Source organism: Phascolarctos cinereus, unplaced genomic scaffold, assembly GCF_003287225.1.
Source record: "Phascolarctos cinereus isolate Bilbo 61053 unplaced genomic scaffold, phaCin_HiC Scaffold_726;HRSCAF=1367, whole genome shotgun sequence".
NCBI lineage: Eukaryota > Metazoa > Chordata > Mammalia > Diprotodontia > Phascolarctidae > Phascolarctos > Phascolarctos cinereus.
This window is the reverse complement of record NW_027556098.1, coordinates 248,446,186-248,471,187: the sequence shown is the minus strand read 5'-3', so window position 1 is coordinate 248,471,187 and position 25,002 is coordinate 248,446,186. Positions and strand designations below refer to the sequence as shown.

At 36.3% G+C, this 25,002-nt stretch overlaps 1 protein-coding gene across 1 annotated transcript in view; it reads left to right on the top strand.

The window, feature by feature from the left end:
• The window catches only part of BRCA2 (BRCA2 DNA repair associated), a 70,305-nt gene that overhangs the window by 34,793 nt on the left and 10,510 nt on the right, over positions 1-25,002 (top strand). Inside the window, 10 exon segments of the mRNA XM_020997137.2 lie at positions 5,807-5,902; positions 7,698-7,767; positions 9,176-9,609; positions 10,120-10,301; positions 12,559-12,746; positions 17,447-17,617; positions 18,126-18,483; positions 19,049-19,204; positions 20,028-20,172; positions 24,346-24,467. Coding sequence (XP_020852796.2) covers positions 5,807-5,902; positions 7,698-7,767; positions 9,176-9,609; positions 10,120-10,301; positions 12,559-12,746; positions 17,447-17,617; positions 18,126-18,483; positions 19,049-19,204; positions 20,028-20,172; positions 24,346-24,467 — 1,922 coding nt within the window.

Sequence of the window (25,002 nt, the reverse complement as noted above, 5' to 3'; positions counted from 1 at the left end):
TTCCTACCATAAAATTACTTCGTTACCATACTTTTATTCTGTTTTCAACTGTTATACACAGTAATGGCTTATTCATTATATATATGCATTGTTTTCCAAAAGTTAGAAGATACTCTTAGAAATTTAAAAACCCTACCTAGTCTGGCTATATACAAAGAAATAGAAATAGCACAAAGGAAGTCAAAGTGAGACAGCTTGGCCAAATGAGATCATTTTCACCTAGGAAATTTGTCTTGGAGATAACAATTTTCAAAGCATTGAAAAATAATTTTCTGAGGTATCTCAGAAGGGTGATTCAATTCAACAAGTCAGGTTTAATTCAGTTGAATGAAATTTATTAAGCACTTTATGTAAGATTCTGTACTTCATGTTGGGAATACAAGGGCAGAAATGGAAGTCCCTGCTGTCAAGAAGTTTGATGGTTCTCCTGGGGAAATATAGCCTGTACACAAATAAATAGCTACAAAAGTTCTTCAGGAAACGTGGGGCAGCATTAACAACTGGGGAGATCAAGAAAGACCTCATGTAGGAGGTAGTAGGCACTGAATTGAAACTTGAAGAAAACCCAGGGTGGGTTCTAAGATGTAGAGGTGAGAAGGAATTGCATTCCTGATGTGGGGTTTGTCCTATGTAAGGGATGAGGGCAGGAGATGGAATATTCTTTTTGAGGAATTTGTAGGCCAGCTTAGCCAGAAAAGAAAACATAGGGGGAGGGGATAATATAAAATAAGTCTCAAGAGGCAGATTGGAATTAGACTAAAGGGCTTTAATCTCCAATGAAGGAACTTATATATAAACTTACAGGCAGTTGAGAGACACTGAAGCTTCTTGAGCAGAGGAGTGACATCTTCATGGATACATCTTTCAAAGATTGTTTTGGTACCTCTTTGAAGGGAGAAGGATGATGTTAGGAGGAGAGATGATCAGTAGGCCAACTTCGTGAAGGATAGTGGGAGCTGTGGAATCAAGGACACTTGGAGAAGAGCCACTCGTTTGCAGAGACAGGGGCAAAGGAAAGAGTAGGGGGTTATGTCAGAGCATTTGGGGGTATAGAATTCAGGAGAAGAGAAAGCTTATGGCCTCTATTTCCTTAGGTTGGGGCCAGGGTACTTTGCTGAGAGGGAAGTGGAAGGCAGTACTGTATGGGGCTTGAAAAGAATAAGGTTTGGAGCAAGCAGCAGCAGCACAATAGAGGCAAAATAGAGAAGAATGAAAGGATTGCCATACTACAGTGAAGACTGTCCAAGAGTAGGTAGCAAATTTGTGTTAGATCCAGTTGTCACAATTATGTGACTTTAGCAGCATATGAGAAGCTATGGGGTATATCGGGGTGTTGACCTGGGTTTGGAGTCTGGCAATACATAAGCCACAATTGTTGTACACCCTTCATTCTTGAAGAGGACCAGTGACATCAGGAGGGTGATGTCTTGACTTGCGAGTGAGTTGGATTTAAGTGAGGCAGAGCTGTGCAAAGGTCATCAGCCCCACTCCATCCTCCACAGTCATTGGAGTGAAGTGGCCAAACATAGGTCAAGAACACTTGTGATGGCCCAGTGAGAGACCTTGGCCTTTTTAAGCTAAGGTCTTTCCCAGGTCTGTTTGTCTAAGACAATACCCATTCAGTAGTTAGCCTTCAAAAAAGAATCAGTCTGGGAGGGGAAGACCCTCAGAGTTTCTGGCCAAAAAAGAAGCAATTGCCATTTACACTTACTCTGAGCCATCAAAGCCAAAACAATGAGCAGGTAAGTCTTGGGCTGTTACTGGGGCCAATCAGCAAGAGCCAGAGTGAGTTGGGTTTAAAGGCATACTCATGTAGCTCCATTTGAATCCCAATGGGCTTTATCAAAGCCTGCCTTTTCAGAACAGTATATCAAGAAATCATAAATGAAAACTACATGAGACACAAGAGTTAATTGTCCCAGTTTTTCAAACAAACAATGATAGAATAAATAAGTAGGGAAGGAAAAAATCTAGCCCCCAAAACCCAAGATACCTTGGGAAGTATAAACGATAAAAATGTGTATTCTTTTGGGCAGAGCACCCATATGTAAAGGTATGAGTCATAATAGAACAAGGAACAAAAGTAGAGGACACTGTAAAATCAAACTGGTTAACTACAGGGTCAAGATTTCAGTGGAAAGAAATTGGTATTAGAACAGCAGTGGATAGATGGACTGGAGGTCACAGTAAAGATGAAGGATAGATTTAAAGGAAGGAGTGGGAGAGATGCCAAGAGAATGGGGGGAAAATATAGACTATTTAAAATCCCAGAAGAGGCAATCAGAACATAAATAACAATCATATATCTTCTTTTTCATCTGTATTTATGATCTGCCTGTATATCAGAGTTATACTTGAAAATACTAAAGAGGAACAGGAAAGTTTTGCACTGATTCTCTACGGCAGATTATATCTTCATAATTAAAAGGTACAGAGAAGACAAGATGCTGTGTTTTGGGATTAGCAGAAAATAGTCGACTGGATCAGAGAAAGCTTCTGCCCACAATGAGTCTCTCATGCATATGCAACCACAGAAATCTCTGTTCGGTGTATTAATGTCAAATGAGGCATAACAGGGAAATACATGTTTATCTAACTAAGGTGTTTGCTCATAAAGTATGTCTGACCCAGAGGATAAGGTTTCATACACCTGTTTCTGTATGGCAGATTAAATCAAGTACTAGAACGTTGAAGAGCCTTCTCAGTGAGACCCAAGAGTATTGAAAAGATATTAGTTGTTAGAACTCATGTTCTTTTTCCTCTTCCCTTTATGGAATTTCTCTTAATTTTGTTGAAGACACTACCATTCTTCCAGCTTTCCAGATTTTGCCATTGTCCTTAACACCTCACTCCTTCACCCAAGATATTTAGTCGTTTACCAAATCTTGCTCTTAGTGCCTTCACATCTTCAGCATCTGACCCCTTTCTCTACTCAATCACCACCTTAGCTCAGACTCATTACTTCCCACCTGGCATATTTCAATAGCCTTCTAAATGATCTCCCTCTTTCAATCTAGACAGCTGCCAAAGTGGTTTTCCTTAAGCACAGATTTGACCTTGTTATTCCCATACTTAGTTATCTCTACTGGCTTCCTATTGCCTGAAGGTTAAAATAAGAGCTTTTCTGTTTGGTTTTTAAAGTTCTTTGCAACTCAGCTCCAAGATTTTTTTCCAATCTCCTTCTGCATTTCCCCTTTCAAAAACTAAGTTCAGCTAATCTGGTTTTCTTTGTCTTCCTTATGCGTCTCTCTCCTTGCCTTGCCATATGCCTAGGATGCACTCTCTCCTCTGCTTCATGGAATCCCTCAAGAATCCTTTTTATACTTCATTGTACTGTTTCCCACCCTACCCCCAGCTTCTCATGCCTTCTCTGACTACCGTATGTTTTATTCTATTTCTGCCCATAGAACAGATACACCTTCATCCCAGGGATGGTTTCATTTTTTTGTCTTTGTATCCCCAACACCTAGCACAGTTCCTGACACATAGTAGGTGCTTATTGATGGTTGTTGGTTGATTGATTGAAACAAAATATATGAAAAATTCCTAGACTAATATGCAGCTGAATGGATAAACAGCTAAATTATTTGGTACATCCACTGCCAATGGAAATAGGTAAATCCAGATTTGAATAAGAGGAAGAGAGTGAGCTAGATTACATTAGGAAAGTTTTACAGAGCTTTTAATCGTTTTCAAGCTCCTCCCCAGGGCAAACATCTTTCAACATGAATATATTTTTCTGTTAATGCTGTGTGGTTGTGAATCATGTAACACTGTATTCTCTGATGAATCACAGTTGTGAGTGAACCAAAGGATGCAATGGATACAAAAGACATGGTAAGCACAAGTAGGATGTGTCATTTTTGAAGTTTTATTGATGCTTCTATCATACCTCTTATTTATAAATGGACACCCTCCTCCTAAATAGGTATACACAGCAAAGAGAGTGAAATGTAACTAACAAAAAACTCATACTCTTATATGACATACTGACAAAAAACAGCATACTCTTATACGACATTATGTTCTCTGATCCCCTTACTACCAAGACGAGAGAAATATGGTTACTTCCTGTTCTCTGAAACCGTGATATGACATTGTATTAATTTGAATTCTACCTCCTTTTAATGTTTTCTTTTGCATTTTTATTGTGTATGCTGTTCATCTGGTTCTATTTATTTGACTTTGCTTTAATTCACATACCATAGGCTATTTAGCCATTCCCCGATTATTATGCAAAATAATAATTTCTCTGTTTCCAGAGTTTGTCTTAATTTATATTCAAGTGGCGTAAGGGATATCATCAAATAGATGTACGAGCAGAGAAAGTGTTAGGTTGATCATATCCAAGGAGGATAAAATGTATAGTCTGAGTGGATGTATAGGTCAGTGATACAGTGTCAAAACGTATACAGGAAAGCCTCTGACACATTGGTGGATCTTCCCAAACTACCTTGTGTAGAATTACTTTGTACATATTTGTATTTATTCACTTTATGTTTATACACATAGGTATGCACACAGACACACACATGCTTATTGTCTGTCTCCCTCTTTATGTACTACACAGAGGTTCCCAGAGTGGGTGATACCACTAGCTGGGGGCCACTGGAATGATCCAGGGGGGTGGTAGTAGCATTGGGCACAATTAGGGAGCATTGAATAAAAATAAGGGGATGGGGGAAGCATAAGGAAAGAAGAGAAGAAAATTTTGAGAAACCGTTCGTACATGTTTCATCTGTTGCATAACAGAGTTAAAGCTGAGGTGATCACATTATTTTCCAAATAAACAGCAAGTTCTAACTTATCAGTGGTCAGGTCTGCCAACAAGTCTTAACAGGCAAATGTTGGCAAGCAAGCATGTCCTGTATTGTCAGGAAGTCCAGCGTACATGGCAGGAATATGTGCGTGTAATGACTTGTTCACAATATGATACTATACAGTTACATGATGCAATGTTGCATCATTAAAATTTCAATGCAGGAAAAAAACTATAAATTTACTATAAATTATTAAATTTTAAATGTGTCATTTAAAATTTTTTTTTAATTTATGCAAAAAAAAACTTTGTTAGATCGTTAAAGGTTTAAAGAAAGTAGATTTCCATGGGGCCACTGAGTAATTTTTTTTTTCAAAGGGAGCAGTAGGCCAAATGACTTTAAGAACCTCTGTTTATACAGTCACACAGCTAGTAAGTGTCAAGTGTCTGAGGTGGGATTTGAACTCAGGTCCTCCTGACTTTAGGGCTGGTGCTCTATCCACTGTGCCACCTAGTTGTCCCTACACATAATACTTTTAAGGATCAGACTTTTTAGTGTGAACATTCCCACTTCCCACATAGCTAAGCTTCTTTATGCTTTAGACTTTGGACACTGCAAGAGGTAAAATGTTATCATCCTGTGGTCAACCTTCTAGCAATGGGTGAACTTTTCCAAACTTAACTGGGGTGGTCCTCAGACATGATCTTGTACTCAGTGTCTTTCTGTTTTGGCATAGGACATGCCAAAACTTACTCTATACTTAAATAGATTTTAAGATCTTCAGGTCACTTCCACTCCAGGAAGGGCTGGTTTGGTGGAGGATTTCTTTTATATGGTCAGAAATTGTGCTAGATGAATTTGACATTGGAAAATGATTTCTTTTCACTAGGAAAGGGACAGGTTTGTATGATATAATTTATAATGCTTATAATCTTAGGCTAGAATAACATTCATAGTGGTTTAGTTTCAAAGATAAATGGCTCATAATTTCAAAATAGAGCAGGTAATAAGTACAGTTTTTTTTAAAGACATTTATTTTATTTTAGGAGAACCCCCAATTAAAAGAAAATTGTTACATGAATTTGACAGAGTGGTGGAAAATCAAGAAAAATCTTTAAAACCTTCAAAAAGCAGTCCAGATGGTAAAAGTCTTTTTTTGTTGTTTGTTTACTTTGCTATGTAGGTATCATTATCATTATATTTTCTTTGAAGTTGTTATATAGATTTCTTGGAGGAAGATTCTATAGAATACTTCAGTAATAAAACATTTTTGTTCTTTTTGTTGTTTGAAATATTTGTTCTTTGTTAATAATGTAGCACAGCAATCAGTACATAGTAGGCACAAAAGGTATAAAGATGAAATGCCTGAGGCTTTTCCTCAGGGTTCGTGTGCAGGGAACAGCTCTTCTGCCTCATTCATGGGCTTCTACTCCCAGACCATGCCTTCCCCCACCTCCAGTCTATAATGGGACCGGCACTGCCTCTACTCTTTTGCTTAGCTTGAGGCCACCACCCATGAGAGTCTTCTCACTGTTCTGCCCTTATCCTGGTACTTGGTAACCAGGCTGTTGCTCAGTGGTCATGTTTGCATGGTATATTCAAATTGAAGAAGACAACTGACCCCCCGTTTCCCGCTTGCCACCTTCCTTCCCATCTCTCTCTCCTCCCAGGAGGGTTGGGCTATCTAGGCATTGTTAGATATACCAGCAGGGCACAGGCCGTACTGCGAAAAAGGGTCACCCATTCCTATCTCCCCTCTACCCCCACCAGATGGTGCCTTCCTCAGCAGTGTACTGAGGTCGCAGGATTTTCCTTCCCCCATCCCTTCCAGGCACCGGAATAACTAATTACCACTCTGATGAGTAACTATTAGGTGTGGCCACAAAGTAATAAGACTGTTGAAAAATTACCAGAAATTGTGTATTCAAAGCAATTGCCTAGAAAAGCTATGTACTTGCCCCAGTTTTGTCATTACTTAAAAGGTTTTTGGAATTGCTCTTACTGTATTGCCTTCAGATCTAGTTTTTAGTCCACACAGTAAAACCACGTTTCATCATTTTATAGGTGTTTTTTTTAATTATAGATAATCTTTTTTAAAAGTGTGAACATTTAAAAAAAGAGGTAATGAGATTTAGAGCTCTTTATACATAAGAAAAACTGAGGCCCAAAGAGGTTGTGAGTTGCCTAAGGTCACACAGGTTATAAATGGCAAAACCAATTTAATTAAAACCTGATTCACTAGTCTCGATTTCTACTTACAGTTTTCAAAATTCCATTCAGTTCTCAAAGACTGAAAGTTTACCACCACTTAGGATATATAAAAGAATATAGTAGAGGCTTTGAAAGCTATACCAGAGTAGCAGTTTCAGGAATGTTTTTAAGCAGCATCATCTAGTTGAAATTAATGTGTCAATTCTTAAGATATGCTTATGGGGGGGCACACAACATTCATATCAATATTTGACTTCCAGTATTTTGTTAAGAATCTATCTTATCTTCTTATGGTCATACTTTGTATGTATTGATTTTTTTAAATTTAAAAGATATAAAACTAATTCAAACAGAAGTATATAACTTCAAAGCAATAATAAGGCTGAAAATTAAATTCAGTCTCTAAAAGCTTAAGATCTTTATGTGGTTGGTAATTGACTAAACCATTTGAAATTTAGATTGTTGATACTTGGAAAATTAATGTAAACATATTAAATATTGATACTACCTGACAGTATATGTTATATGCTAAGCAATTCAAACAATTTTGTGAAGCCAAAATTTTTCTAGCGATTGTGAGTCAATTTATATTTGTCAGCACTATTGGAAGGAAACCTAATATAAGTGTTTCTTTTGAGTAAGCATTTATAGTAAAAGTGAAGAGATAAGTTGGCAGTAAAATTAGCCATTTGGTTTTCATTAATACACTGTAATATTTTCTTTTAGGCACAATGAAAGATAGGCGAATGTTTATGCACCATATTCCCTTAAAGCCAGTTACTTGTGATCCCTTTAGGTAAGAGTCTCCTTTTTTAAATTAAAAAGTAATCAGGTAAGTTTTAAAAATTTTCCAATAAATTTTTATTTAATTTTGAGATCTGTATTCTTCTCATTTCTGATTCCCCTTGCCTCACCCCCATCCCCCTTTGAGAAAGCAAGAAAAACAAAGCTCCTGTTACACATATAGTCAAGCAAAATAAATTCTTGCTTTGGTCATATCCATCCTCCCCCCAATTTCTCTATCTGTATCTCCTTTTTCTTTCAAAAAAGAAAGGAAATAATACAGTGTACTTCTTTCATGCTCCTGCTTTCATTAATAGAGTGTGGGGAAAGAATATTGTATTATCTCTGATTTTTTTCAGGAAATATTATATTGCTTTTGTCATTAAAATGATGCAACCTTGCCGAAAGGAAATGCAAAGGTAGCTAGATGTCACAGTGGATAGAGTACTAGGCTTGGAGTCTGGAAGACGTGAGTCCCACTTTGGCCTCAAGCACTTACTGTGTGACCTTGGGACAAGTCACATAACCTGTTGCCTCAATTTCCTCATCTGTAAAATGGAGATAATAATAGCACCTACTTTGCAGGGCTGTTATGAAGATCAAATGAGATCATATTAATAAAGAGCTTAATATAGTGCCTGGCATTTAATAAATGCTATGTAAATGCTAGCTATTTACTATTAGTTATAATAAGGAAACTATGTGTTGTCCAGTCAGAAATTTAGTATTAGGATTTAATGTGGAGATATTTTTAGAATAAGCCTGGGAGAAATGTTCAATTCATAAATTGTGATATATTTGCAGAGAATGTGTGAAAAGGCTTTGACCATATGATTACAGAGTTGTTAGGGACCAGTTTTCTACCCATTTAACAGATGAGAAAACTGAGTTTCATAGAGGTTATGATTTGTCTAAAGCTAGTTGAAACATTGAAAAGATTAGGAAGCTACTTTATCCATTAAAGGTAATTTTGTACAAGTTTTATCTATGAAAAGCCCAGAAAATTTTATTTTCACTTATTTTTGTCAAAAGGTTATGAATTTGAAAGAAAAGAACACAATTTTCTAGAAAAGAATATTAGATCTTTAGGTCATACAAATAAAATGGAAAATCATTTTCACTAATTAGATGACCTCCTTAGACTAAACCTTATTCTATTGTATATTCAGTTCAATTTCAGTTGCATTCAATAAATGTTTATTGTCTATTAAATTCAACATATTGTGGTAGGAACTGGGCATATAAAGATGGTCTCTGCCTTCCTAGATCTCATAATCTTATTAAAGGAAGCACTTTGCCTCCTTTTTCAGGCAGCCATCTTGCCTTGAAGTCCCTGCAGGAACTTAATACACTGTAAAAAACAAAAGGTAGCAATAGAAGTATAAAAAATAATAAAACAAAAATATTTTGCTTCTATGTAGCACAACTAAGGAACGGCAAGAAATGCGGCATCCCAATTTTACTGCACCTGATCAAGGATTTCCGTCAAAATCTCCCTTTTTAAAACACCAGACTTTGGAAAATTCAAGCTATAAGTTACTTTTGGGAAGTCCATCATATATAGTTTCCTCTACAGATAATGGAAAGATGAAATCCAAGACTGTTGTAGGCAAGCTTGCCAAAGTCTTTGTTCCACCATTCAAAACTAAGTCAGACTCTTCAACAGATGAGCAGTATGTCAGTAAGAGACTTAAGCTGAAGGTAAAGGAGAACACACAAGAAAATGAGAAGCAAAAATGCATAGATGGACGTAATACTGAAGTTAGTGAAAATAACGAAAGTTATTTCACTGGCAAAGATAATGCGGATCAAGCAACATCTGGTGTTTTTGAAGAATGTGGAGACTCAAACCTAGGTATTTTATGTGTGGTTTTGTTTTTGCTTTTAAATTAGGTACTCTTCTAAATATTATCTTATGTTTTCCATTTCAAACAATGGTTAAGGGAGTTCTGTGCTTTCCTCACTGTTTAAATGTTATTATGGCTATGGAGTTGGTTTCAGTAATTTATAAATGTTAAAAGTATTTTTAAATTTCAGTTTTTAAAACATCAATATGGAATCCTCCAATTGAAACTTTTATACTTAAATGTGTCATTCAGCAGTCTATTAATTTTCTTTCCAAATTACAAAATTCCAAAGTACAAAAAACTTTTTTCCTTTTAGGGATTTCTTACTTGAACTTTTCTCATCCATTCCAAATGTTAAAGATTGTGGATGCTCAAATTTAATGAAAATGTTCTTGCTGTTTAAGAAGATATTAAAATATAATGATTCTTTATTATTAATATAAATGAAAATTTTGGATTGTTTTATAATTGGAAAACCATTTTAGATTTTTTTTTTCCTGGTGTTTTTCTTTTAATAGAGATGATTGAAAATCTTCAGAATGCCAGAGAGATGCAAGATATGAGAATTAAAAAGAAACAGACTCAACAGATTCATCCACAGGCAGGCAGTCTGTATCTTACAAAAACATCTTCTATTCCTAGGATATCTCTCAAAATAGCAGTGGAAGGCAGAGTTCCCTCTACTTATTCCAGTAAACAGGTATATTTTTGTGTGAATTGCTAATAGTTTCACATGATTATCAGCAAATTTTTTTAAAGAACACGGATAAGTGAAATTGTCATTAAAGATTTATTTGTATTAATTTGGAAATCACCTAGACAACTGAACTGTGATGTAACTATAACTGAAGTTGTGAAGAAACAATTAAGTTTGAGATAAGGAAATGAAAGTTGGAAGTCTAAGGATTCTGTTTCTAGTTCCTTTATTACCTCATGTGATTACTTCTGTGGTCACTTTTAAATGTGTACAATAGGAATATTACCTCAAATCAAAATCTTCAAATAGTTGAATGGAGAGATGTGGACTAGGCAGTAATACAGTTAGATGAATTCAGAACTTCTTGGATGGCAAGACTGCTACAAAAAGTACCTGCTAGTGGTTCAGTGGTAGCATGGCAGGAGGTCCGCAGTGAAGTACCTCAAGGATCTCTGCTGGGTCCTGTATTATTTAACATTTTTGTCACTAATTTAAACATAAATAGCATACTCATCAGATCTGCAGATGACTTTGAGCTGAAAAGGATAGCTAACTCATTGGAAAATGGGATCCAAAAGATCTTGGGAAAGTGGAGCATTGAGTTGAATCTATTAAGATGAAGTTCAGTAAGGATAAGTGGAAAGTCTTTAACTTGGGTATAAAAAGTAAGCTTCCTAAGTACAGAATGAAAGCTGATAATATAGTAGTCCTGAAAAAGAAACAGAGATTTCTATGGACTGCAAATTTAATATGAGTCAGCAATGTGATATGTTAGCCAAAAAAGTTAATGCAATCTCGGGCTGCTTTAAAGAAAGGCATAGTTTCCAGGAGTGCTATTTCCACTGTCCTCTGCCCCTAGACTTTATGCAGTGTATTATGTTCAGTTACCGTGCCATGGTCTAAGAAAGACAGGAGAGTGTCCAGGGGATAGCAGCTAGAATGGTAAAGGGCCTTGAGTACATGCCACTTGGTCAGAATTTGAAGCAATTGGGCATTTAATTTGGGAAAGAGAAGACTCAACAGGGACTTGATAGGTGTCTTAAAGTATCTGGAAGGCTATCACAGAGAAGAGATTAGATTTATTCAGTTTAGCCCCAGCAAACAGCCAAGAAGCAATGGATAGAAGTTGCAAAAAGGCAAATTTAGGTTAGACAGAACTCCCTAAAAATTAGTCTTTTAACAGTGGAAAGGTCTGCCTAGAGAGGTGATATTCCCCTTTCCCCCCTTCTTTAGAAATCTTCAAGCAGAGGCTGGAAACCCGGGTACCGTGCATATTAGGCTCGGGGGTTTTTGAAGTGTGGGTTGGACCATATGAGCACTGAGGACTTAGTACCAGTTGCCAGACATTTTGGGTTCCCAAGGTTCACTTGAAGGTTGGTTGTTTGTAATTCTTGAATTTTTCATTAAAATAATATTTTAAATGATGGTTAGATTCTTAGGCTTGTCAATAAAAGCCTGTTTTTGTGTGTGTGAAGTATGGATTGGAAAGGAAGAGAGAAGTCAAGTATAAGGGTATTGCAGTAATCCAGGAAGGTGATCATAAGAATGTTGAGGTTTTTGTTGTTGTTTTAAGAATAAAAAGGAGGGAGAAGTTATAAGCACTAAGGCAGAGGCCCAACTGACAGGACCCTGGTCAAAATTCTGTTCTTTCAGTATAGCTGTGTTCATCAAGGTCTTAGCAATCTGATGGAACCATGCTTCATTGCATGGATAACTGATAGCTGAAGAAGATGCTTGTTAGCTCAAATGACTCTCTAATTAGTAAAATCTATCTGGCGCAACAAAATCAAGTGAAAAAAATCACATGATGCCATGGACAGTGCTTTTAGTGAAGCATGTCATATTTGCATTAACGCCAAACCTCTGAGTTTGGGCCTCTTAACCCGTTCCTACTTTTTAACAGCTTCCTCCTTTCCACCATTTCAAAGTCAGAGATTCTCAAAAAGCATTATTTTGAGCTTTTTGTTTGTTTTGTTGTGTTTTTTAAGCTGTAATTCCTATGAAAAATAAACCAGTGATACCAACAATGAAGACAATAGAACACTGAATACAGTTTTTTGTAAATGTAGATTATTTGTGAGTCAGTCTTCCTGTAGTATTTCTGTGATCATTATATATACCTCTTCTTTCTAATGAAAGATTTTACACTTGATATATTAAGATTTATTGTAAATTCAGTTGTTTGCTATAATTTTGTAGTCATGTAATTTTTAAAATATTCCGTATACTAATCTTACTCACTACCCTTTTTTCTTAACAGTTGTATATGTATGGGGTTTCTAAACAGTGCCTGAGGATTAACAGCAGAAATGCAGAGTCTTTCAAATTTCACAGTCAAGATTACTTTAGTAAGGAGTATTTGTTGGATGGAAATGGAATACAACTGGCTGATGGTGGATGGCTCATACCTACTGATGAAGGAAAGCTTGGAAAAGAAGAATTTTACAGGTATCCTAGTTTTGTAGAGGGTTTTGCATTAACCACTCAAAAGGTAGTGTGGTACCTTAGAGTGCTGCATTTGGAGTCAGAAGACCTGGGTTTCAATTCTGGTTCTGTTACTTAGAACAACAACTGCTATTTATATAGCGCTTTAGTTTCCAAAATGTTTTACGTATATTGTTACATTTAAGCTTCATAACTTTGCAAGGTAGACACTAGATATTTGTTACCCCTGTTTCACACAGACATGATGTCTCTTAGAAAATCATATACAAAATTCATCAGGCTGTCTAATTTAAGGTTAAGAAGATGGCGTAATTTATACTGTCACAATTTTATTTCTGTATCTCTTTTAATAAATACTTATAAAATTATAATAAAAATTTTCCTATTACATTTTCTCTTGCATTATAGTTTTTTATATTTGTGTCTCTTGTAGACTTAGCTCTATGAAAGCAAGGATTGAGTTTTAATTAAATTTCATACTTCAGGACCTAGCACATGACTTTGTCAAACTGCTCTGATCCTCAGGTTTCTTGTCTATAAATTGAGAGGGTAGGCCCAGAAGGCTTCAAAGGTCCCTTCCACCTCTAGATCTGTCATCATAGTCTGCATTTCTCTACATCTTTTTTCAATCAGTGACAATCACTCCTCTCTTCCATCTCTCCAAGTAGTCATACTGCTGAAGAATTCCATTTAACCTATTAGGACCCCTGCTTTCTAAGATTATAAGTCATAGAGCAGGTGCTGGTCTTTGTTAATAGAGGGAATTTCATCCCTGAAATCTTTATACCACTAAAAAAAACCAAACCTGAAAACTGGCTCTAAATCAGATTTTTTTATGCATTAAATAATTTTAAAAGTACTGGTATATTTAATATTTACAGGAATTGTATGGTTAAAAACCTTGTGGTGGTGTTTGTTTGTTTTTTAACCTAATCACCTGGTACTTTATGGATTTAATAAGTGTTTTTCCTATATTGGACTTTCTTTTCTTTTTTTTTTTTGGTTAGGCAAGGGGGTTAAGTGACTTGCCCAGTCACAACTAGTGAGTATTATGTTGGATTTTCTTAAAGTAGGATTTGAATTGGTGTATACATTTTTTATAGTATATAGTCATATGTTTAATAGAGCTTGGTTTCCATATACAGCATATTTATTGTCTATATAGTCTAGTGTCAGTTTATTCTTGATTAAATAATACTTGAAATAGATAATTTATATATATACATATTTACACACACCACACACTCTCTGCCAACATTTGGGATGCCATTTGGAGCTATTAAAATCCAAGCAAGATGTCAACATACTTTAAAAATAAACTACTAATAACAAGTTTCCACAAAATCCTATCCCAGTGCTTCATCGTGGCATGAAGGTGGCACAGACTTCTCAAAAGATATGCCAATAAAGCATATACTTTGGTAATTTCTGCTATGCAGGGTAGGTTTCAAATATGGTCCTGGAAATACACATGTTTTCCAAGGACCAGCTTAGCTAAATTCAGAGAAGTTCATCTTATCACTAGTGGGCCAACTATTTGTGATTAACTTTTTGGCCATGGCAGCCCATGACACAGAGAAAAATACAGTGTGACCTTTAGTTCTAGGTGACTGCTTTCATCTTCTATACTAATGGAGACAGAGTGGCAGAGTACAGGATATGGGGGCTCAGAGTTGCAAATAAGAAAAAATATGCAATTAATACAAGTCCAATCTGACCTTTTAAAGAAATAGTTGATGCTGAAAAATGAGAAATGGACAGAGAAAACTATATCAACATTGACTAAAAATTTTATATAGAAATTAACAGGCATCATTCAGTTGCCATAAAGAGGAAATCAAAAGAGCCCCCTAAAAAACTTCCTCATTGGGCAAAAAGAGAGTTGGCAGTCAATGGCAACACCGATTTAGAATATAAATTCATTTGTAATATGTCACAGAGGAGAGTGGTAGAGAGCTATAAATACTTATCACCTCACAAAACAAGGATTTTGTGAGGTGGAGTTAAGGAGGACGTATAATTCCAGGTATGGTGCAAGATCATGAAAATGGGTGATGGAATGCCATATGTGAGGAACAGAAAGAAAAGGACAGTTTGGCTGTACCGTAAAGTGTGTAAAGGGAATAATGTATATTAAGGCTAGAAAAGGAATTGGAGCCAGGTTGTGAATGGCTTTAAATGTCAAACAGGAATTAATACTTCATGCTAAATTTTAGTATTTCCTTTAGTGCCTAGCACAGTGCTTAAATGAGACAAATAAACAGCCTGATAGAGTTTCTGGGTAATTAATAATCAATGTATTAATTAGGCTAGGAAATAATCAGTAAATTGATGGTCAGTGGTCTCTCTTAGTAACCAAAGACAAAACCATGGAGATCCCTGAGTGCTTAAATCCCTTTGAAAAAGGAGGTGCCCTTGACAGGTGAAAATCAATCCTGATTGGTGAACAGTTAATGAGGGGGTAAACATATTAATAAAGAGGTGGGCTAAAAGTCTTAAACTGTTCCTGCTGAGAATGTGACTTGTTCATGAGACTCAACTGCCTCCAGCAGTATGAACAAAGGAATCCATCTCTACCCAGATCACTGTGCTTGGTTTTCTCCATCATAAGCTGGGTTACCCTAAACTCCAGTGGGGGGCTGCAAGGGCAGCCTTCTTAAGGGCAAGAATTCACCAAATTAGATTCTTTTTGTAAGGTCTTCTAGTTGGGGGGGGGGTACTGCCTAAGATTGCAGAGCATGTACCTGGAGGATTTGGGCAGTCTCATCTATCAGTAATTTCCTTCAGAGACTAACTGACTAATCTATAGGGACTAGCCCCTGAATAAGGAAATAAAGGGAAAAACCTTAATCCTAATTTTTAATTGGTTAATATAATAGAAAATAATTTTTCGCAGAGAATAGTGATGCTAAAGAAGTATGTGTTGAATTAATTGAATGAATTCTGCAGTTGTGTAAATTGATCATTATATACCATGTGTAAACTTCATAAATAAAATAATGTTAAGAAAGTTTGAAACTAGCTGACATATCCTGAGTGTATATTGATTTATTGCCGCACTTGTAAAAGCTATTAAGTAAAAAAAGTCCTTCTAGACCATCATGAAATAAATTATAAATTTTGTTTGAAAGACTTCTGTTGTTTGTGTGATGGTTCTATTCTCATTCAGCTAATGTTATTTCATTTATCCCAGGAGCTACTTATGGCTGAAATGGAGGTCTTCTCTGGCATATGCATAGTATTCTGACTTTTAAAGTTCAATAATATTATGAAATGGACCACAGGAGAAGTTAAATGGCATCAATTTATGTCTTCTTCATATTTATCTCAAGAATGGGAGGTTTTCTCCTATCTTCATTTCTTATTATTTTTTGAATCTCTGTATACCCTCTGTCTGATAGTTGACAGGAGATAGGATGTTTATTTTACAGGGCCATATTTCTTAGCATCTGTATCTCTTTCTAGAATTTGTATTTGTGGAGGGTTCTAGAATATTTTCTCTTTTACTCCATTTTAAAACTAAATTTTAATATAGAAATATTGTTTTACAAATATTTCCTCAATATTCCTTATTGTTATCATTCACTACCAATTTGTCACTGTAATTTTATATTTCTGTTAAGCAAAAAATACTAAATAATCCTTTAAAAGTAAGATCTTTAAAATTTAGTTTAACTCTGAAAAATGTCATTTTGTTTTTTTATAAAGAGTCTAAAAGTTATTTTATAGTTAATGATTTTAGCATTTAAATCCAAAAACAGTTGATTTTTGTTAAAGTTTTTTTTAAAGATCATCTTTACTTTAAAAAGAAAAAGCCCAGCCTTTAAGAAAAAAAACCCAAAGACAACTTTTTACAAAAAACTACTTTCGTATGTGAACTTTTAAAAAGATATAGAGAAATACCTTTGTTTTGACGTACAGCTCTCTAGAAGGAAGCTGAAGCATTAAGATTTACAAAGCATTTTATATGCTATACTCATTTTTCTTTTCAACAACACTGAGAGGTGGGTGCTGTTATCCTACAGATGAGGAAACCAAGGCTGGGAAAGGTTCAGCAACTTGCTCAGGGTCACAGAGCTAGGAAGTATATGAGGGAGGATTTGAAGTCAGGTCTTCCTGACTCCCAAGTACAGAGCTCTTTCTGTTCCCTTATCATTGTATTAATTTCTCCCCAAGGGAAAACAAATTAGAAATGCTGGCATAGTCATTGGTGGTAAGCCCTGCAATGGACCCTCTTGAAAGCCTGACAGTGTCATGTGATCATTGGATCCCACACACTTTGTGTTCATTAACTGGATCTGTCTTAAGTGGTGATTGTTACACCACTTTTCTTAGTGGTTTTGATGCCCTGGACCAGTCATAGTTCTCACTGAGTCAGTTCTTACTTCTGCCTTCCTTGGCCCAACTTTCTTTTTACCTGGCCTTGAACCTATGGCTCCCAGAACCTCATGGTTCTCCATGGCCAGGGCTCACCATCTTCATTACTGGTTTCATACTTCCAAAGTTTCAACAATAAGAATATCACTCAAAATAGTTATATTGCTTAAATACAATGGTTATTAGCTCAGTATTCTGGTGCCAAATAATTTCTGAACTTAAATTATTTCTATATTACAAATATACAATAGGATTTTTTTTGTGTGGTATTTTTAGTGCAGGTAAATCATTATCCGCTTTTATTTTTCAATCCATTTTATGTGCAGGGCTCTGTGTGATACTCCTGGTGTTGATCCAAAACTTATTACTAAAACCTGGGTATATAACCACTATAGATGGATTATATGGAAACTGGCAGCTATGGAATTTACCTTTCCTAAGGAATTTGCTAGTAGGTGCCTAACTCCAGAACGGGTACTTCTGCAACTGAAATATAGGTAAATATAAAGCAGCAGTGTTGATGATATAGAGATTGACATTTTGGACAGTACATGCGAGAGAAGGCAGCACTTAGATTTTCATTGGTACATATACTGGGTAGCACTACAGCTCATCCTCTTCCTGCGTGTGAGAGTCATTGCCGTCATTGTCATTCTTCTCACTGATGACAATCATCACATGATACAAAATTCCAAGTTATTATAAAATCCTTTCCTTTTGAAACGCCAAAAGAATATGAATGGCCAATCTAGCAAATAATTTTGCAATGCTAATGACTCTATAGTAGCAGTACTGTTTTAATTTTATATAATTTTTACTTGTATTTATATTTAAATGATTAAAATATGAATTACCAAATTTAGCATGAAGGCTAAATTTATCATTCCTAGCAGTGTTTCTGTAGGGTATGTTTTAGTTCTTCATTGTAGGGTGATTATTTTTCCCTCATGACTTTCTAGTTCACCAAACATAAAACTTGTGCTTTTTAATATTGTATCTTTTTAGATATGACATAGAAATTGATAAGAGCAGAAGATCAGCTCTTAAAAAGATAATGGAAAGAGATGAAACAGCTGCAAAAACACTGGTGCTTTGTGTTTCTGAAATAATTTCATCAGGCACAAATACATCTATAACTGCCAACAGTAAAAACAATAATGTGGACACCAAAAAAAGATCAGCAGTTATAGAAGTTACAGATGGATGGTATGCAATCAAGGCACTGTTAGACACTCCCCTCTTAGCTCTGTTACACAGGGGTAAATTGACTGTCGGTCAGAAGATTATAACCCATGGAGCAGAACTGATAGGCTCTCAGGAGGCTTGCACACCTCTTGAAGCTCCAGCATCTCTTATGTTAAAGGTAAAGAAAATCTTACTCATGATTTTTAAGAAGTTATTGGTAAAATTTAACTAAAGAGAAGTTCTGCATTGTTGAGCTTTTAATTCTAATGTTGATAAATTTTATTTAATGACAACCTATTCAAAAGTATAAGTTGTTTTGTTCGATAAGCTGAGTGGAAAAATAACTTTTAATTTAAGACTCTTTAAAACTTTTGGGAAAGTAAAGAATATTTCCTATTTCAACTATCTATCAGCTATCCTATTTAAAATTCAGTTGTAACAAGGAAAGCACTAGCAAATTTTGGATCAAATGTTCTGGTTCAGCTCTCCCCTTGCTGCCATCTTACCAGCTTCCTCTCTGTTGTCTTACCTCAGTATAACTTTTGCTCCAGTGGAAGTAGGCAACCAAAGGATTGATCCAACAAGGCTAGGATGGAGCACCCCTTTTGCACTTCTGATTATATAAACCCACACAAATGCAATGTCTATTTTGAAAAATTGAATATAGGCCAAAAAAAAGAACAATTACAATCAGTTTCTTTTGTTTTGAGAACTTTTAATTTATTCACATTCAATTTATCCAGCTTTCAGCTAACAGCACTCGACCTGCTTGTTGGTATGCCAAACTGGGCTTCTTTTCAGATCCCAGACCTTTTCCACTGCCCTTATCATCACTCTTCGGCGAAGGCGGAAATGTTGGCTGTGTTGATATAGTTATTCAAAGAGCTTATCCTACCCAGGTATGACACAAGCTGAATACTTCCCATTGAATTCATTTAAATATTCTTCATGCTGCACACAGAAATGCAGCAAGTCTCATCATTCGTGGAAATTATAGTCTATAAAGTCACCATGAATACTGAATTAGCAGATGCCAAACCATTGCTTCTAGGGGAAACATAGGGTTAGGTTCCTTGTGAGCCTTTGGTCACAACATTTACTTTAGCACTTTCTGGATTGTGTTGTTGATTCATTAACACTGAACTCATGGCTAACAGTACCATAACTCGTGCCTGAACAAAGCTTATCCAGCTCACATATTTTCTCTATAAGACATATCACAGCCTTCTTGTGCCAGAGAATGCTAGACAGTACTTAAACAGTATTCTTGGGGATCATTTTAAACAGTGAAATCACGAACAAAAAAACACAAAGATGTGAAAAAACATGGCACTAAATAGACCTTGAAAAGAGTTCTTATTTTATAGTATGAAAACTGAAATAAGAATGCAGAGCATTACCTTGTTTAACCTCAGGTAGGAACATGCACATCACAAGATTCAAATTTTTCCCCACTCTGTTCACATCTGCAAAAACACAGCAAGTATTTATTTTTGGGGATACAAATAAATTTTAGAAGTAGGCGGATTTACAAGTATGGAATCCCCAAATATGAGGATCAACTGTATATTTATACATCTTCACTAAACAAAAGTCTCCTGCCATTTCCATAATATAGACTGTCCTACCTTATAACTTTCAACCTTTCTTAGAAATGTGATAGAATGTATAGAAGCTGGATTTTAAAAATTAAATGTAGATATTTTATGTAACACATTCCAGTGGATGGAGAAGACGGTATCTGGATTATATATATTCCGTAATGAACGAGCAGAAGAAAAGGAAGCTTTAAAACATGCGGAATGTCAACAAAAAAAACTGGAAGCCTTACTTACAAAAATACAAGCAGAATTTGAAAAACATGAAGGTAAAGATTATTTCAAAATTTTACTTACTGATATAAATATATTAATTGTTGGGAATTTTAATTTTAACATTGGTAATTGGACAATTTTTCTCTCTTTTTTTTGTTTTTGTTTTTGTTTTAGGCAGTGGGGTTAAGTGACTTGCCCAGGGTCACACAGCTGACAATTTCTCTTGATGTTATTGGAAGGGTTTATAAGTTTTTCTACCATCTTGAAATTGGTCAATCTATTTATGCTTGTTGGTGTTTGGTTTTTTTTTCAGTCATATCTGACTCTTCTTGACCCCATTTGTTGTTTTCTTGGCAAAGATGCTGGAGTAGTTTGCTGTTTCCTTCTCCAGCTTATTTTACAGATGAGGAAATTGAGGCATACAGGGTTCAATGGTTTGCCTAGGGTCGACAGCTAGGAAGTGTCTGAGGTCAGATTTGAATTCAGGTCTTCCTGACTCCAGGGCCACTGCTCTATCCAGTGCTCCAACTAGCTGCCCCATTGATGCTTAGTATTCTAGTTAGTTTTCCCTTCTTCTTTAGCTATGTAAAATTTTCAGGGAGCTAGTTCAAAATTGTCATATTTATATGGGGTTTGTAAATTTACTAATTGCCAGAGCAATGTCCTTAAAGCATAGATCTGACATGTCACTCCCTTGCTCAGAAAACTCCGGTGGCTGCCTCTGACTTCTGTAAAATATGAGGCAAGGTTCTCAGCTGATGGTGGGGGGAGGGGAAATCATGGGAGGTTTGAGGAAGGATAAAAAATTTTGGAAGAGCAGCTGTGGAGAGTGGGATAGTGATTTGAAAAGGAGGTGTGGTAGAATTGCCTAGTAGCAGTGAGGGCGCAGTTGAGGTTTTATAACAAAGTTGTAGTAGATCTAGAGAGAACAGCTGCATGATTTTTTTATCTTCATTTCAGCAGTACATATGTAAGGCTGTACGTAGTGAAAATGATCCAAGGCTGAGGTTCATCAGGGTGCGGTCAGTGAAATATTAAGAGGGCTTGAGACTCAAAAGAAGAGGACGTGTATTTAGAGTTGAGCTGATTCACCAAAGGGTGAATATGGGAAAAAGAGGAGAAAGTGACTAGTGCAGGGGAATTGGCCTGAGAAAAAACCTAGAGATTGAGGGATTGAAGTTCATGGTAGGGACAAAGAGTAGGTTTAAGTGAAGACAGAAGGAAAGGTAGAAAGCCAATAGATTATGGCCAAGATAAGGGGGGCTGGGAATTTTTCAACATTGGAGGTGGTACATTTGTGGGTGATAGCAATATCAAAGGTGTGAGCATCTTTGTGTGTGCCTGAGGTTGGGTGGAAGAGTATCTCATGGGAAGTAAGTAGGTTGAGGAACTGAGTGGTTAGGATGTTTGAGGCAGAGTCAGTATGTATGCTGAAGTCCCTAAGTATGAAGGTATGAGGTAGGGAGGAGAGAAAGTTGTGAGGCTTGTGCCAAACTCATTGAGAAAGGAAGGAGAGTAACCTTGAGGGCTAGTGCCAGGTTTTGATTGAGTGGTACATATGGATTGCATGAACCTCAAATGAGAAGTTACGGAATGATGGAGGTAGAGGAGGAACCTGAAAGTGGCAGTGAGGAGCAAGGAGTTTTATTTCAATCCCACTGTCTCTACCAGACAGCTGAGGGGAATAAATGAAGGTGTAGCCAGTATTGGAAAAAAGTAGCTCAGGAGGCCATGTCATCAATGGGGAGCCAGGTTTCAGTGATAGCTAGAAGGTGGAAGGAGTGAGAGAAGAAAAGATTTAGGATGAACAGAAGGATGTTGCCTGTTAAACATTCATTCCAAAGGGTCCAGTGGAGGGAATGAGTGGACTGTGGGGAAGGAGATTAGTTGAAAGGGATGGGAATAAGGCCGGAATGGCGTTTGGATGATGACCTGCAGGGGTTCAGATTCCCTGGGATGTGTAGGGTATGGCCAGATGTGAGAATGATTATTGTTAAGTGGAAGGTGCCATTACTGTATCCCAGGGGAGGCTGGAAATCAGGCTGGAGACAAGCACATGAAAAGATGGAAGGCACATTATAAGAAATGATGAGCAGGATGATTTCAGAACAACCTGAAAGACTTACATGAACTGATGCAGAGTGAAGGGCACAGAATCAGGAGAGCATTGTACACAGTAACAGTGCTATTGTATGATGAACAGCTGTGAAGGACTTATCTATTCTCAGCAATACACAACGATCCAAGACAGTCCTAAAGGACTCATGTTGAAAAATGCTATCTACCTCCAGAGAAAGAAGTGATGGAGTCTGAATTCGTTCTTTCTTCCATCTTTCCTTCCTTTCTCTCTTCTCTCTTTCTTTTTTCCACAAAATGACTAATATGGAATATGTTTTTATGTAATTACACATATATAACCTACATTGTATTGCTTATCTCAGAGAGAGGAGGGACAGAATTTGGAACTCAAAGTTAAAAAAAAAAATTTAAAAATTTTACATGTAATTGGGGAAAAATTAAACTACTACTAAAAAAAAAAAGATGGCAGGTACATGGTCAAATGGGAGGTCCTGTTTCGCTACTCCTCTTCCTTCTGAAGTTTGGAGAGGACCAGGAGAAAGTGCAGTGGAAAGAGTGTTGAGTTTGGAGTTAGAAGGTTTGAATTCAAATCCTGATTCTGCCACTTCCTTGTGATCATAGGCAAGTCACTTGCTATCTCTGGGCCTCAATTCGTCATCTACAAAAATGAGGGCGTGTCACCTCGCTCTGATTTTATGATCCTGTGAATAATTTTTTTCACAAATATTTTAGTTTTATTGATTCTTTTTGCTGTTTTTAGAGGCAACTGGTGGATAGGGTACTGGGCCTGGAGTCAGGAAGATGCAGGTTCTAATTTGGCCTCACAGCTGTATGACCTGGGGCAAGTCACTTAGCCTCAGTTTCCTCAGCTGTGAAATGGGAACAATAATAGCACCTACCTCCCAGAGTTGTCGTAAGAATCAAATGAGATAATACTTGTAAAAGTGCTTGTTACATAGTAGGTGCTGTATAAATGCTTATTCCCTTCTCTTCCCTCTCTGTTTTTTCCTTCATCACTGTCAATTCTAAATAATCAGTATGTCCAGTGCTCCGTCCATTTTCCCAATCGAATATAAGCTCCTTTGAGGACAGAAACTTTTTTTGTTTTTTTCCTTGTATCTCATTCACTTGGCACAATGCCCAGCATGGAGTAGTTTAACAAACAATTATTGGATTGTCTTGAAATTAGATTTTTTGTTTTCATCAAGTTTTTTGTTTCATCATTCTGTGGGAGCCTAGTGACTTTTAGATTCTCTTTCCGTGCTATTTTCCAGGTCAGTAGCTTTTGATAGTCAGTTTATTATGTTTGTCCAGTTTTTCCATCTTTTGACTTTAACATATCTTGAATTTTGAATTCTGTTTGGGGTTTTTTTTTTTCAGTTCTTTTTCCTTGGGGCCTACCTTTTCTGAGCCATCTCCTCTCTTTCAGTTCTTTTAATAGGCCTTTCAGCCACGCTGGCAGCCTGTGGCCATTCCATAGTCTTTTCCTGCAGTTCTGGTTAGAGTTTTTACAGAATATTTCTTTGTGTTCTTTCTCTCTCACTTTTAATGATCCCCTCCTGTCCTTATCCCTTCACCCCTGAACTACAGTTTCTGAAGGGCAGAGGGAGAGATTATTGTTGTCAACGTTTCTTTAGCTTTTCCTTATATTTCTTGTTGGTACAGCGTTTTAATCTCCACATCCATATTTATTTCTGGTTTATATATCCAGTCAGCAATAATAAGAAGCAGCAGGTGAATTTTTCCACCATATATATGGAGATCTACTTTTTTTATTTGTTTGAAGATTTTGTTTAATCTTCATGTTTTCTTATAATACTGATTTGTACATCTTAGAGAAAATAACAGGGATATCATTGGTTTAAAATATCTCACTAGATCATTGTTATTTTCTGTATATTTACATAAATAAATTCTTTCCTTTTTATTCTGTAGTAAATGTACTACTATCAAATGAATGAGATGGCCAGTTTGGTTTTATTAGAGGAGTAGTTGTAATTTTAATATAAAATTACTTTCTGGTTTTTGTATATGTAGCTTTTGGAGTATTCAATATGTCACTTGGTTCACTAGTTTACAATTTATTTTTAAAAGCTGTAAATAAATGAATGTACATTACTGACAATTGTATTTATCTTTTTTAAAAGAAAATAGTGCAACACACCCTGGGCTATCACGTATTTTAACAAGACAGCAGGTTCGTGCTCTACAAGATGGTGCAGACCTTTATGAAGCAGTTAAGAATGCCCCAGATCCAGCTTACATTGAGGTGAGTGATTTAGATGATAAGCCCAATTACTCTAGCGTCTAAGATGGGAACTTTGGGCACTTTAGAAAACTGCATCAATTCCATTCCTTCATGCATTAAAATAGTAATTGAATATATGGTACCCCCTGGGGAGTCTAAGAAAGATGATGTAATTTCTTGAATTAGGTAGCAGTAAGAAGCTAAATTTCAGGGTCTGGCTGCCAGGGATTAAAAGTGGAAGGATAGCTGGTGGATGAGAACTATTGATGACCATTCTCCTAGATAGCAACCCTACAGATGCTTTATATATAAATCTTCCCTTAATTTCATTTGCTTTAGGTTTTCCTTATAATTCTTATTCGTCTTTCCTCTTTTGACCTCTATTCAATCAAAATTTTCCTTCCAATCCAAATTATGGTGACTGTGGTATACTTACCCTCAAGTCGTTCTTTTTTTCACAAGGAATACCTTCATCACCATCTTCCTTTCCTCTTATTCTTGCCTTTGTACTAATGTTTACTTTGTACTGTAATATTTACAGAGATGCTACCTCAAA